The 13,610-nt window shown below is 43.5% G+C and overlaps 1 protein-coding gene across 1 annotated transcript in view; it reads right to left on the bottom strand.

Moving 5' to 3' along the window:
- Positions 1-13,610, bottom strand: part of LOC122944134 (sodium/glucose cotransporter 4-like) — a 101,462-nt gene that overhangs the window by 19,225 nt on the left and 68,627 nt on the right. Inside the window, exons 11-15 of the mRNA XM_044302364.1 lie at positions 12,855-13,019; positions 12,555-12,774; positions 4,820-4,851; positions 1,237-1,258; positions 302-374 (exon numbers count right to left, since the gene is read on the bottom strand). Coding sequence (XP_044158299.1) covers positions 302-374; positions 1,237-1,258; positions 4,820-4,851; positions 12,555-12,774; positions 12,855-13,019 — 512 coding nt within the window. The remainder of the gene's footprint in view (positions 1-301; positions 375-1,236; positions 1,259-4,819; positions 4,852-12,554; positions 12,775-12,854; positions 13,020-13,610) is intronic.

Below are 13,610 nucleotides of genomic sequence, written 5' to 3'. Positions count from 1 at the left end.
TGCCATATATCTGCCCCTCATAGTAGTTATGCCCACATATGTGCCCCCTCATATTAGTTATGCCATATTATGTGCCCCCTCATATTAGTTATGCACACATATGTGCCCCCTCACAGTAGTTATGCCCACATATGTGCTATGGCAGATTAGGTGCCCCCTCAGTAAAAATGTCCACTTTTGTGCCCCCTCACTGTAGTTGGGGCCCCCTTTTTTGCCTCCCGTCTGCAGCTTTATGGAAAAAAAACAAAAAAACAAAAACACATACTTACCTTCTTCCCTGATGACGCGCTCCCATACTCACATCGCGCTGCTTGCTTTGCTGGAGGCCGATTCCGGAGCCCAGAAGAAAAGTGAAGCAGGGAGCCCTCTTCACTCTGGATACAACAGCCCGGCAGTAACAATAACTGCCAAGTGAGTGCTTGCCTCCCCCCTTGCATCTGCGCTCCACCTACCTTTGTGCATAGTATACATGTTTGAAGAGCGATCTGACGGAGCCTGGTATTGTCACTGTACTTCATGCCGGGCCCCGTCAGAGCGCTCCTATTACATGTGAGTGCAGCGGGCCCCCTCCCCCCCGCTAGGCCCTGTCGCACCCTCTGTAACTTCGATTGTTACGCCCCTGTTTAGAACATATAACTGCACTTCATAAGGGCTAATAAGACGTAGAAATATTTCCTAGTAATACACCCTGTTAATGGCTGTATCATACAGCATTTGTACCCCATAATTACAGAGGTATCATCTATTGCAAATCTGAAAGCAGCAGTATAAAGGCAATTTGGATCCGCTGTCAGTGCAGCAAGGTGTAATAGGATTGTTTTATTACCCAGGCTGTAACCTCCCCTATTGGACTTTGTTCTGCTTCAATGCTGTGGAATAATTCCTCCCTATCCTTTCTTTCCCTACATTTCTAATGCTCTTTCCCTGAACTTCTATTCAGCAAAATAAAAGTTTTCAAGTCTTTTCTAGCACTGTCCCTAGCGCCTGCTAACGTCTCTCCCTGCACTAAGTACACTGGAAAATGGCTGAATCCAAGATGGCTGAGGCTATTTGTAGGGCTGTGACATCACAGGGCTGGCTGGCAGCTGATTGGCTGCATGCATGGCATTGTGGGTGATCCCTCGTTCCCAGGGTTCCTTGCTCCATGTCCTAACATGTGCAGCAGCCATTTAAAGAAAAAATGTAATTTTTTACCACGAAGCGTGAGGAAATTTGAATTCATTATTCCACTTCATCAACTTCAATTCGCTCATCTCTAATTGTCATCATGTCATCGTCAATAGAAAAATAGGATCAACCACAAAACATAGCAATGCATTATATAGATTTGCTGTATATTTGTGCAAGAAAACTCATTGGTTGGAGAGTGAAGTCAAGAGAAAAGATTTTTATTTTGTTGTCAACCAGTTGACCATGCTCATCACCTTTAATTTATATCATAATGATGTCAATACCAATCATAGACTACATCAAAATTTCATGAAATGTCTTGACTTGTGTAATAGCACTATTAAACGCATCACCCAGTGAGATCATCTGATTGAAGGGGCTGTTGTGAAACAGTGAGTGTCCCATTCCTTTCTTTGGTTACTGGAACCGTTCTGTATCATCAGATCATTATGTACCTGGCCTGCCACCATCAAGAGGGCTTGATTGGCCCCCTGGGCATCGGCCCACCGGGAAATTTCCCTGTAGCGTCTATGGCCAATCCACCCCTGGCCCCTTTAATCAATTGATCACTCAAGGAGACAGCAGTTCAACTCCACTGATTTGATATTTGGCTTACACTGAAGCCAAATGAAATCTTCAATAAAAGGTGAACTACAGTAAAGTGGTTTTCCTACTCACAACATTTACATAGAGAAACATCTCGGCATTATTTCTAGCAGTCTCACGGTACTGAAATGAGTGGTGGTTACACATGTGCACCATTACTTCATTCTCACAGACGACTCTGGGACTCCAAGTGGTCAGACCACCACTGTTCGGATACTTATCTCTGATTATCGCTCGTGGAAATTGGAGCCCAGGCAAATTTATATGGACATTACAGAAAATTGAAAAAGCTTCTGTAGGATCTGATGGGCATCTGACATGTAAGCAGGTGTTACTTTTCCCCGCTCACGCCAGGTTTAAAAAAGTGGGCGTGGTCAGGGAAGGAGACGGGCCAGCAGGTCCATCTCAATTACCATTTTCTATGCCCATTTCAGGCGTAAAAGGTCTAAATGGAAGACATCTCGGAAGCTTCTTACATTTCGAAGCGGCAGGTCTCAATAAATGACCCCCATGGTGATGTAGAATGGATAATCTGTGTACTTACGGTCATTGCCCCTTTTCTGCTCCTGTATAGAACTGTCTTCAATTGTTACTTGTGGAATCATGCTTCCTTCTGCGGGTACAAACAGAACCGTTTTGGGAAGTAAGAAAATGGCCCAGATTTACCATGAGTTAGATGTGTAGACAGGGAGGCCTTCAAGGGGTTATTCCACAAATGCCCAGGCACCTCACATAGATAGTACTTACCTTGCTCCCGCGTCGCTTCTGATACCGGCATGGCTGACGCTGCATCTCCCCATCACGTGTGGGGCGGGGGGCGGTCAGCCAATAGCAGGCCATGAAGGGGACATGCCTCTCTTGTATAACCCATGATGCTAGGGAGGCTCGTCCCCCTCCTAGCCTGCTATTGGCTGTCCCACCCCCGTCGCCGGATGTTTTCATCCCCGGGATGGGGAGATGCAGCTGTGGCTGTGCTGGCATCAGAAGCGATGTGGGTGCCGGGCAGGGGCGTAGATAAAGGTTCATGGGCCCTGGTGCAATAGTTCAGCTTGGGACCCCCCTTCCATCATTGCTTTGTGGCCAGGGGCAGGGAAGCACATTGCCTTCCTGCTGCCTGAGGCAAAAATTGAAACTGCCTCCCCACCATGCCAAATTCTTGACCTAACACCTTCCCTCCAGCCAGAGGTGTAACTGGACCAACATACACCTTCTATAAAACAGGTGTCTTCTCATGTGGTACAAGGGTGTTTGGGTCCCTCAGGCTCCTGGGCCCGGTAACGACTGCTACCTCTGTATCCCCTATAGCTATGCCCCTGGTGCCGGGGAGAGAGGTAAGTACTAGATTTGTTAGTGGCCTGGGCATAGGGGGAGCATTATAGTGGTTGGATAACTCCTTTAAATATGCCAGAATTTTCACAGTGGCTCAAGCTGCATGTCAAATTTTGGGCATCTATAGATTGTCTATTTAAAAGCTTAAGTCAACTTTAAGTTTTCTTTCCTTCTGATTTTTAAGACAGAAATTTTGGCACAGTTTTTGTGCAAAAAAAGAATCTTTGGCCATGCTCATTTCCTGAAAATCCACACCCTTTTCAACTAAGCCACACACCCTTGTCTAACATGGCCAAAAATCACTAGGGGGCAGATTTATCAAACACCAGCATTTTGCACCTGTCTTTGAAATCTCCTGTGCTGATGGAGGATGCGCCTAATAAGACGTTTCCTCCAGTAGTCCTTGTGGCAGAATGAAATCTACTGTAGCTTGGAGCTGCTGTAGATTTCTGTCTTCCTTTGTGCCAGAACAACTGAAGAGAAATGTGACCTCCTAGCCCCACCATCCCTACAGTCCATTTTCAGAAAGTGGCAAGGACAGTGAAAAAATGCCAATTGCATGAATATTTTGTTGCAATGGCATTTATAAAGTTGCAAACACATTATTTATGACTGTTTTGCTAGTAAACTGGTGCAGGCAGATGATAAATCTCATCCCTAGATGTGCCTTTTTCCACCAAATTAGGCCAAGATGTTGTGAGTTTCACCGTCAATAGAAAATCGAGAAAATTTAGATGTGAGTTTCAGCTGGGTTCCTAATATATTACCATAGGTCTCCACAGTCCACTGAGATCCCCAAGAGAGAAGAGTTTTAAAAATCTAGTGCAATGGTGGGATGACTTGAAAAATACATGCACAATAATTATACTCGGTCTTTCATGACTAATGATTTTGACATTAGTGCAGAGCATACAAACACAAAAGTAAGTTATAGGTGCTTGCAAATGCAATTTATAGAGGTTAGTAAGGCCTTTGAAAGGGGATGTCTGAGTTCCATCTTTTTGGAGCAAATTGAAACCCAGCAGTTAAAATAATATATCATATATTTATCCTGCCAGGCTACAGCTACAACATGGCCATCTAAAGCACGTCACTGCTGGCACCAAAATATTCCACGATAGCCTCAGTCCAGAAGAGAGGATGGACCATAGGCACTGGGTCGGAAAGGTCTCCAGAAGGCAAGTTCAAATTATTTTAGCATCCTCTCTATAGTATACTCCCTTAATTTTTTTTTTATTTATTCAGCCAGGGGTTGCCCCCATTATTCATATTGATGACCTATCCTGGCACCCCTGCCGGTCAGCTTATTCAAGCGCGGCCTTCTCTCCAAACAGCTGATCAGTGGCAGTTTCGGGAGTCATACCTCCACCGATCTGATATTGATGACCTCTCCTGATGATAGCTCTTTAATATGAATAAAGAGGACAACCTATTTAATGCCTAGGATCCCAGATAACTCACAATTTCAACCCCAGTAGACACAATAGCATATTTTATACTGTATTAAAATTCTAAATATTGCATCTCATCACTGATCATGGAAGTGTTTGGTGCTTCGGTGAAGGATCTAAGTGAGCATCCCCAAACACAACGATTACAGAAAGAAAAATCTCTGTCACCTGGCTCTTTCTCAATAGGTGGAATAGTTGATCATATTGTAGCTATGTTCTCTGATCCAGTTATTTCAGCTTTCTGGTAAAGAGTTGGATCAATTCTTTTTCGAGTCCACCAAGTCATACGACCAAGCTAGAAATAATGAAAGCATACAAAGAAGTTAACATTTTGAACAGTCCTTGACAAGGTCCTAGACTAGACCACCATTGCAGTTCTTATCCCTTGTGACCTAGAGATGCAGTGTGCAGTAGTGCAGCTACAGGTGGTGCAGAGGTGGCAGCTGTACCCAGTTATTGGTACCTGAAGGAGCCGTAAGGTCAGGGCCAGCTCCAGGTTCATGTGGGCCCTTGGGCGATAAATCTCAGTGGCTCCCTTGTGGCCTTATAACTGGGGATGTAGCTGTGTTCAGAATTAAGCAATCACATTCAAAAACATGTTAAATAGGAGTCAGCATACACCGACCATCATTTAAAGTGCCTCTGATTAACCCCAAATAAAGTTCAGCTGCTCTAGTTGGTCTTTCCTGAAATTTTCTTAGTCGCATCCCACAGCAAAAGCCATGGTCCACAGAGAGCTTCCAAAGCATCAGAGGGATCTCATTGTTTAAAGGTATCAGTCAGGAGAAGTGTACTAAAGAATTTCCAAGGCATTATATATACCATGGAACACAGTGAAGACAGTCATCATCAAGTGGAGAAAATATGGCACAACAGTGACATTACCAAGAACTGGACGGCCCTCCAAAATTTATGAAAAGACGAGAAGAAATCTGGTCTAGGAGGCTACAAAGAGGCCTACAGCAACATTCAAGGAGCTGCAGAAATATCTGGCAAGTACTGGCTGTGTGGTACATGTGACAACAATCTCCTGTATTCTTCATATGTCTGGGCTATGGGGTAGAGTGGCAAGACGAAAGCCTTTTCTTATGAAGAAAAACATTCAAGCCAGGCTACAGTTTGCAAAAACACATCTAAAGTCTCCCAAAAGCATGTGGGAAAAGGTGTTATGGTCTGATGAAACCAAGGTTGAACTTTTTGGCCATAATTCCAAAACATATGTTTGGTGCAAAAACAACACTGCACATCACCAAAAGAGCACCATACCCACAGTGAAGCATGGTGGTGGCAGCATCATGCCAAGGGGCTGTTTTTCTTCAACTGGAACTGGGGCTTTAGTTAAGCTAGAGGGAATTATGAACAGTTCCAAATACCAGTCAATATTGGCACAAAACCTTCAGGGTTCTGCTAGAAAGCTGAACATGAAGAGGAACTTCATCTTTCAGCATGACAACGACCCAAAGCATACATCCAAATCAACAAAGGAGTGGCTTCACCAGAAGAAGATTAAAGTTTTGGAATGGTCCAGCCAGAGCCCAGACCTGAATCCGATTGAAAATCTGTAGGGTAATTTGAAGAGGGCTGTGCACAGGAGATGCCCTCTCAATCTGACAGAGTGTTTTTCTAAAGAAGAGTGTGCAAACCTTGCCAAGTCAAAATGTGCCTTGCTGATAGACTCATACCCAAAAAGACTGAGTGCTGTAATAAAATCCAAAAAGTGCTTCAACAAAGTATTAGTTTAAGGGTGCGCACACTTATGCAACCATATTATTATTTTATTTTTATATTTTTTCTTCCCTCTACCTAAAAGATTTCAGTTTGTTTTTCAATTGAGTTGTACAGTTTATAGGTCACATTAAAGGTGGAAAAAGTTCTTAAATTATTTATCTTTGTCTCATTCACAGAAACCTGACATTTTAACAGGGGTGTGTAAACTTTTTATATCCACTGTACATACTGTAGAATAGATAATTGCATGAAACTTTAGTAGTAAAGTTAAATCTTTTTGTTTTATTCTTTAACCCCTTAAGGACCCGATTTCACCTTAAGGGCTTGGCCATTTTTTGCAAATCTGACCAGTGTCACTTTAAGTGCTGAAAACTTTAAAACACTTTGACTTATCCAGGCCATTCTGAGATTGTTTTTTCACCACATATTGTACTTCATGACACTAGTAAAATGAAGTAAAAAAAAATAAAAAATTTATTTATAAAAAAATACCAAATTTACCAAAAATGTGTAATTTCTCTACTTCTATAATACATAGTAATACCTCCCAAAATAGTTATTACTTTACATTCCCCATATGTCTACTTCATGTTTGGATCAATTTTGGAATTATATTTTATTTTTGGGGGATGTTACAAGGCTTAGAAGTTTAGAAGAAAATCGTGAAATTTTTCAGAAATTTTCAAAAACCCACTTTTTAGGGACCAGTTCAGGTCTGAAGTCTCTTTGTGAGGCTTACATAATAGAAACCACCCAAAAATTACCCCATTCTAGAAACTACACCCCTCAAGGTATTCAAACCAGATTTTACAAACTTTGTTAACCCTTTAGGTGTTGCACAAGAGTTATTGGCAAATGGAGATGAAATTTGAGAATTTAAATTTTTGGGCAAATTTTCCATTTTAATCCATTTTTTCCAGTAACAAAGCAAGGGTTAACAGCCAAACAAAATGCTATATTTATTGCCCCGATTCTGTAGTTTGCAGAAACACCCCATATGTGGCCGTAAACTACTGTATGGGCACACAGTAGGGCATAGAGGGAAAGGTGCGCCGTATGGTTTTTGGAAGGCAGATTTTGCTGGACTGTTTTTTTTTACACCATGTCCCATTTGAAGCCCCCCTGATGCACCCCTAGAGTAGAAACTCCATAAAAGTGACCCCATCTAAGAAACTACACCCCTTAAGGTATTCAAAACTGAATTTACAAACTTTGTTAACCCTTTAGGTGTTGCACAAAATTTAATGGAAAATAGAGATACAATTTCAAAATTTCACTTTTTTGGCAGATTTCTCATTCTATTTTATTTTTTTCCAGTTACAAAGAAAGAGTTAACAGCCAAACAAAACATATTATTTATGGCCATGATTCTGTAGTTTACAGAAACACCCCATATGTGGTCGTAAACTGCTGGACGGGCACATGGCAGGGCGCAGAAGGAAATAAATGCCATACGGTTTTGGAAGGCAGATTTTGGTAGAATTTTTTTGGACACCATGTCCCATTTGAAGCCCCCCTGATGCACCCCTAGAGTAGAAACTCCAAAAAAGTGACCCCATTTTAGAAACTTTATAGTGATGCTCCATGTGTTGACGCAGGGCCGTGGTGCCAACATTGGCACCCTGGCCATGCTTCACCTTTTTCACACAGATTCTACAAATGACTTTGCTGACGTCTTCCGGAAACTTGATGAAAAATTCCCTCACCAGCGAGTAGGAACTTTTACCCCCGCCACTTTGTACTGACTGCCTGCAGCTGCCTCTCTGAAGCCATGCCCTGCTAGTTGTTTCCGGAATAGTAGGCTCTTGAGTAGCAAACGGTCTACACCGGGCATCTTTGGCCCCATATCTCACACTGCTTTGACCCCGCTAGCTCATGGCCATACTTACACCCTGCTGGCTGAGTTGCACGCTGCCACCTTGCCGCTGTCTCATGGGCAAGCTGCCACCCTGCTCCCATGTGCAATTGGCTACATTATCATTCACTACTGTCTGCACATCACTGATATCACCCTTACCAGTCTCATGGCCACAATGTGGACTCCTCAATAACAGTAGTATTAAACTGCTTTTTCACCCTAATTACACAATCAAGGCGTAATAGAATTGTTTATATATTAACCAAGGGGGACACTGTTCAATTTGTCCCTGCACTGACATGGTTCAATTATTCCCTGCACTCTTCCTATGCTCTCCCTATGCTCTCCCTGTAGTGTGTAAACTGTCTCCCTACGATCTCACTACAGTGTCCCTGCACTCTCCCTATTGAATATTTTACAATTAAAGTCTTTCTTAATCACTGTCCCTAGTGCTTGTCATGTCTCTCCCTATGCTCAGCTCAGAGTGAAGTGGCGTAAATCAGGGATAAGTGAATCGACTTCAGATGGTACATCCGAAGTCGTTTCACAAAATACTTTGTTGTAATACTGTACAGAATTCCTGCTATGTACAGTATTAGAATGTATTAGCTCAGAAGAGCCGAAGTTATTACTTTGCGAAGTCGCTTGAGACTTCGTGTAATATCTGCAGGAATTAATTATTACTGTAAAAAACCTTTGTGCCAAACTCGGGTTCGGTTTCTAGTTGTAGCTTGGAACCGAACCCGAGCTCAGTACCAAGGTTTTTTACAGTAATAATTAATTCCCGAAGGTATTACACAAAGTCTCAAGCGACTTCACAAAGTCATAACTTTGACTCATCTGAGACAATACATTCTAATACTGTAGCGGTAACTCCATACAGTATTGCAACAGAGTTTTTTGCAAATCAACTTCAGATGTACCACCCAAAGTTGATTCGCTCATCTCTAGCGGAGACCGCACGGGCTGAGGCATTTATAGGGCTGTGACATCACAGGAGCTGGCTGGCTGCAATCTGCACGGCATTATGGGGGATCTCACGTTCCAGGGCTTCTTACTTTCTGTCACGGCTGAGGATGGGGAAAACTCTCAGCCGTGCGGTGCCAGGAGATGGTAGGGTTGCCACTTGGCCAAAACCACAGAATTAGGGAGCAGGTCACCCCCTAGTGCTTCCCTAATCTGACCCTGACTCCTAGCTGCATGGGCCGCCCTTAAAGGTAGGAGGGCCCATACTCAGGAACCTCGGATCCCTACTGACCCTCCGTCGGACCCTGAGCTAGGAGCTGAGTAGACAGCCCGTTCCTCCTGGACACGGAGAAACAGGAGTCTAACTAGGCCAAGCTACAAGGGGAAACAGAAGCAACTTATGGCAGTGACAGGCAAATGCAACCAACACATCACTCACCTGCCACAGACAACAAAGCCTGGAACCCATGTGCAGGTGGTGCAGTTCAGATCACCAACGAACACAGCACACACCAGACATCACACAGGAACCCAGGACCATAAGCTGCAATGATATGGAAACACCACACACACCTTGCTAACACCGTGAAACAATATTTTATGACCAGAAGGGAGGCCCCCACTGACAGATGGTAAAGTAACCAGGAGGATGTCTCCAGCAAGCATGGCTGAAGCACCCTCTCTGACTATTGCCTTCAACTGAGGCTTTATAGGGCCAAGAAGCCACACCCAACAGTCAGACACCCCCAGTGACTCACACACAGAGAAAGGGAGTTAACCCTTCCAATACCACAGAAGGGAAAACACAACTTAAAGGGGAAGTGTCAAAATCCAAGAACACACTGTGGCTGTTGCCGCAGTCTACGACATGGGTGGCAACCATGTCCTGGGAGTCAGCCCGAAGGCCGGGACACTGCCATCACATGTACATATCAACCAAACGTTGCCACGGACAGCCACAGTAAAGGGAAGATGTCGGTGCACACCAAACATCAAACAGAGTGCACACAGACATACAAAAGTGTATACAAACACACACACAACGCCAAGGGGACCGCGCACATAACTGTTGTCCGCGGCAACCGCACTTGAGGCTAACAACATTATGCCTCCAGCTGCGGTTGACACTACAACCCAAGCCGCGGGCAACTGTATGCGGCTCCCAAGGAGTCACGGCCATCAACATGGTCGTGAAACTTTCACTTTGTTACATGTGTAGCCGCCATTTTAGGATTCATTACCATGAAGCATCAGCAAATTTGGATTTGATGCAAATCAAATTATTCCTAAACTTCGGATCGAATCGCACTTCGGATGCTTCAATTCACTCAACACTAATCTTGATACAGGATATTTGTAACCTCATGCTGAGAAGCTATACATTGTGTGACGGCAATGGTTTTTGTTGGTGTGATTTATTTGCTATTCATGGTGTCATGGTTTGTGTTGGATGGGGTGATGTGATTTATTTGGACTGTTTGATGGTAAGGGTACAGTTGTCATCACATATAGTAAGCAAGCAAGCATGCAGCTTGCCATTCTGAGTGAGGTCCCCGTTCTGTCTGACTCCCCCAATGAGATGATTGGGTATCATAACCGGGATCGCGTAATCATCAAAGTGTCGCACATATAAATTAATCACTTGTGCCATATAGGGAGCATGTGCTATTTACCCAAATTTCCTGCCATTGTCCTAACCTTGCCCAGTTGGAGTTGGCAAGGAGGAAGCTAGCAGGATGTTTGCTGCTTGATGCACTTTATCAAGTGATCAGTTGTGTGACTATCCTCACCCTGGCCAATCAGCTCTAACATGGCACACATTAATCAATTCTCAGAGCTAGTGAGCATTGGTGCAAATGCATTCTCAATAACAAACACAATATGGTGCTATATTGGTATGATAACGATTTCCACTGAGAATTGGCTAGTGATGTGAATAATAGCTAATTCTCGGGAACCATCTATGAATTCAAAGTGCAATGCTCATTTTGCAGCGGATCTTATGCATTTGCTAACTTGGATACAACAACATAGTGTTTACAGTGAATTGTCATTCAACTAGGCATTCAATAACATGCATGTAAAAATTGTGTTATTACCATGGTTATTACCATGGTTTTGTAATACTTATCACACTACAACAGTTGCCTGTGACTCTGTAGACTCTGTAATGCACTTACTCTGCCAGGCACTCATTTCCAGTCAAAAGCTGAACAGTTAGTTCAACATCTCAGGCATCTCACTGCCTACTCCCCCCCCCCTCCTTCCTCCTGGATTGGCTGATGGGGCTGTCTTTCGGTCAATCGGGGTAAGTCTACCCTTCCACTTCCACCCAGTGATATGTGATTATCCGTCTTCTTCCTCCCTCATGGTTTTCCCTGCCAACATTAACAATGGCAACGGGTGCTGTTATGTCATTTGTCCAAAGTGTATCGCAAAAAGCTTTGAATCTAAACACATTTTTGTGAAGTTCACAACAATTAAAGGGGTTGTCCGAGTTATAAAAAAAAATAATATAGCACTGAAAGTCTGATGTATAACTAAGCTAAGCAAGTTTTATGCAAAAAAAAAAAAGATTTTTCCTCATTTCCCTGGTTCTTTTCTGGCCCTTTGTTTACATGCAATAAAAACAATCTCTGCCCCTCCCCCTGCTGTGCTAAAGGAGGGAATACAAGAGCTGCCCTGAGTGACATGTCTGCCTGCTGGGAGACTCTGCGGCATGTTGTATGTGTAGGACTACAAGTCCCAGCTGTATAATGACACTGCTAAGGGAGTGAATACAAGAGCTGCCCTGAGTGCTGGGAGACTCTGCAGCATGTTGTATGTGGAGGACTACATGTCCCACCTGTATAATGACACTGCTAATACACACAGGATCTTCCCCCTACCTTCTTGTGCAATGCTCTCTCTAGTATATCAGCTCCAGTGCCCAGCATTGTCTCCTCACTGCTGTGCAGCTGAAGGGGTTAAGAATCCTAGCAGTAAGGGCGGCGTAGCCAGCACAGTGACGTCTTGTTTACAGGATTGTAAACGACCTTTATCAGAGCAGGGAGAGAAGCTGACATCACAGGTCATGTGACCCTCTGTGAAATCTGAGAAACCAGCCACTGGAGATAAAGTGAGTGAATTGGAAAGCTGTTACATTTGCTTAGTTAGGAACATAGAAAGAACAAAAAAATAACTTGAATAACCCCTTTAATTTACAATAGATTCACTCAGCCTTAAAATTAATACATGGGTAACTTGAAGATCTAGAGCAGCTGCTTGATAGTGTCTCAGCTCTGGCTCATAGAGCAGAAGTAGTATCCCTAATGGGCCAAATGAACAGGGATTGTGCTAATGAATTAACCTCTATAAATAGAATATGCATATTTTAAAGTTCAGAATTCAGACTTGACTTTACCATTTCTAATAAGTTACCCCAAAAAAAAACACTGCATCCTCACCTTATTGTCAGGTATGGCTTTTGTGCACAAACTGATCACAATGCAGACAATTGACGTGAATCCAAATAAAAGGATTGCAAAATACAAGTAGTGGACATCCTTGAGTATTGAAGGTCTTGTATCCACCTCGCCGCAATTTGGAGCTCGAAACACAAAATCCATGATCATTCGAATCAAGCCTACCACCAGGCCAATAAGCAAACCCCAGAATGCACCCTGTCAATAGATGTAACACATTTAGTGTCAGTATTGGATATGTTCAGCAGATACAATAAAACATTTTAGCAGAAACCTAAGGGTTCATTGATCCTCTTGATAAAAATTCCCAGAACAAATATTGCAGTGACTGGCGGAGAGAGGTAGCTGGTGACAGATTGCACATAGTCAAAGAGCAGACCATTTTTTGCTGCTTGTATTACAGGGATCCACAAAATGCTGATAACCACAAGTATGACAATGAAGACTCTGCAAAGAAGAAACATGGATTTTTATGAGCTTGAAGTATTACATAGATACAAGTAATACAAGGACGGTTCAAGTCCACCAGAACAGGAGCCATCCTTACAAAAAATATTTTGGTTCCAATTGGTTCTAAGCAGAAGATCCCCCTTTGTGTTGTCCATATGCGCTAAAATAGACAGGGGCTGCCTTTATGAGAAAACACCTTTAGCAGATGCAGAGATCCACTGCCTTCTGCTCCAGTTAAATTCTCTTGGTTGCTTGATCAATTGTAACGTCTACTGAATGATACCAAGCGAAGCAAAATGTGCATAACATTCTGCAGAACATCAGTCGTCTTAGCATGAGTTTAGCAAGTCAGATCCTCCACCGCCATGCTTGTGCCCGACACCACCAGGAGCTGGCCCCTCCTCCTTTCATCTCCCGCCAGCTTCTCCTACAGCAGGGCGCTCCATCGATCCAATCTTAACAATAAGGGGCGTGGCTAGAAATGACTGGGCCCCATAGCAAAAAAAATTATGGGCCCCCCTCCCGGATCTCCCACCCCCACATACCTATAGGACCTCCCACCCCTTCTAGAGCTCCCACCCAAACACC

The sequence above is a fragment of the Bufo gargarizans genome, chromosome 7 (genome assembly GCF_014858855.1).
Source record: "Bufo gargarizans isolate SCDJY-AF-19 chromosome 7, ASM1485885v1, whole genome shotgun sequence".
NCBI lineage: Eukaryota > Metazoa > Chordata > Amphibia > Anura > Bufonidae > Bufo > Bufo gargarizans.
Note: the sequence above shows the minus strand (reverse complement) of the source record. Positions and strands in the feature narration are given on the sequence as shown.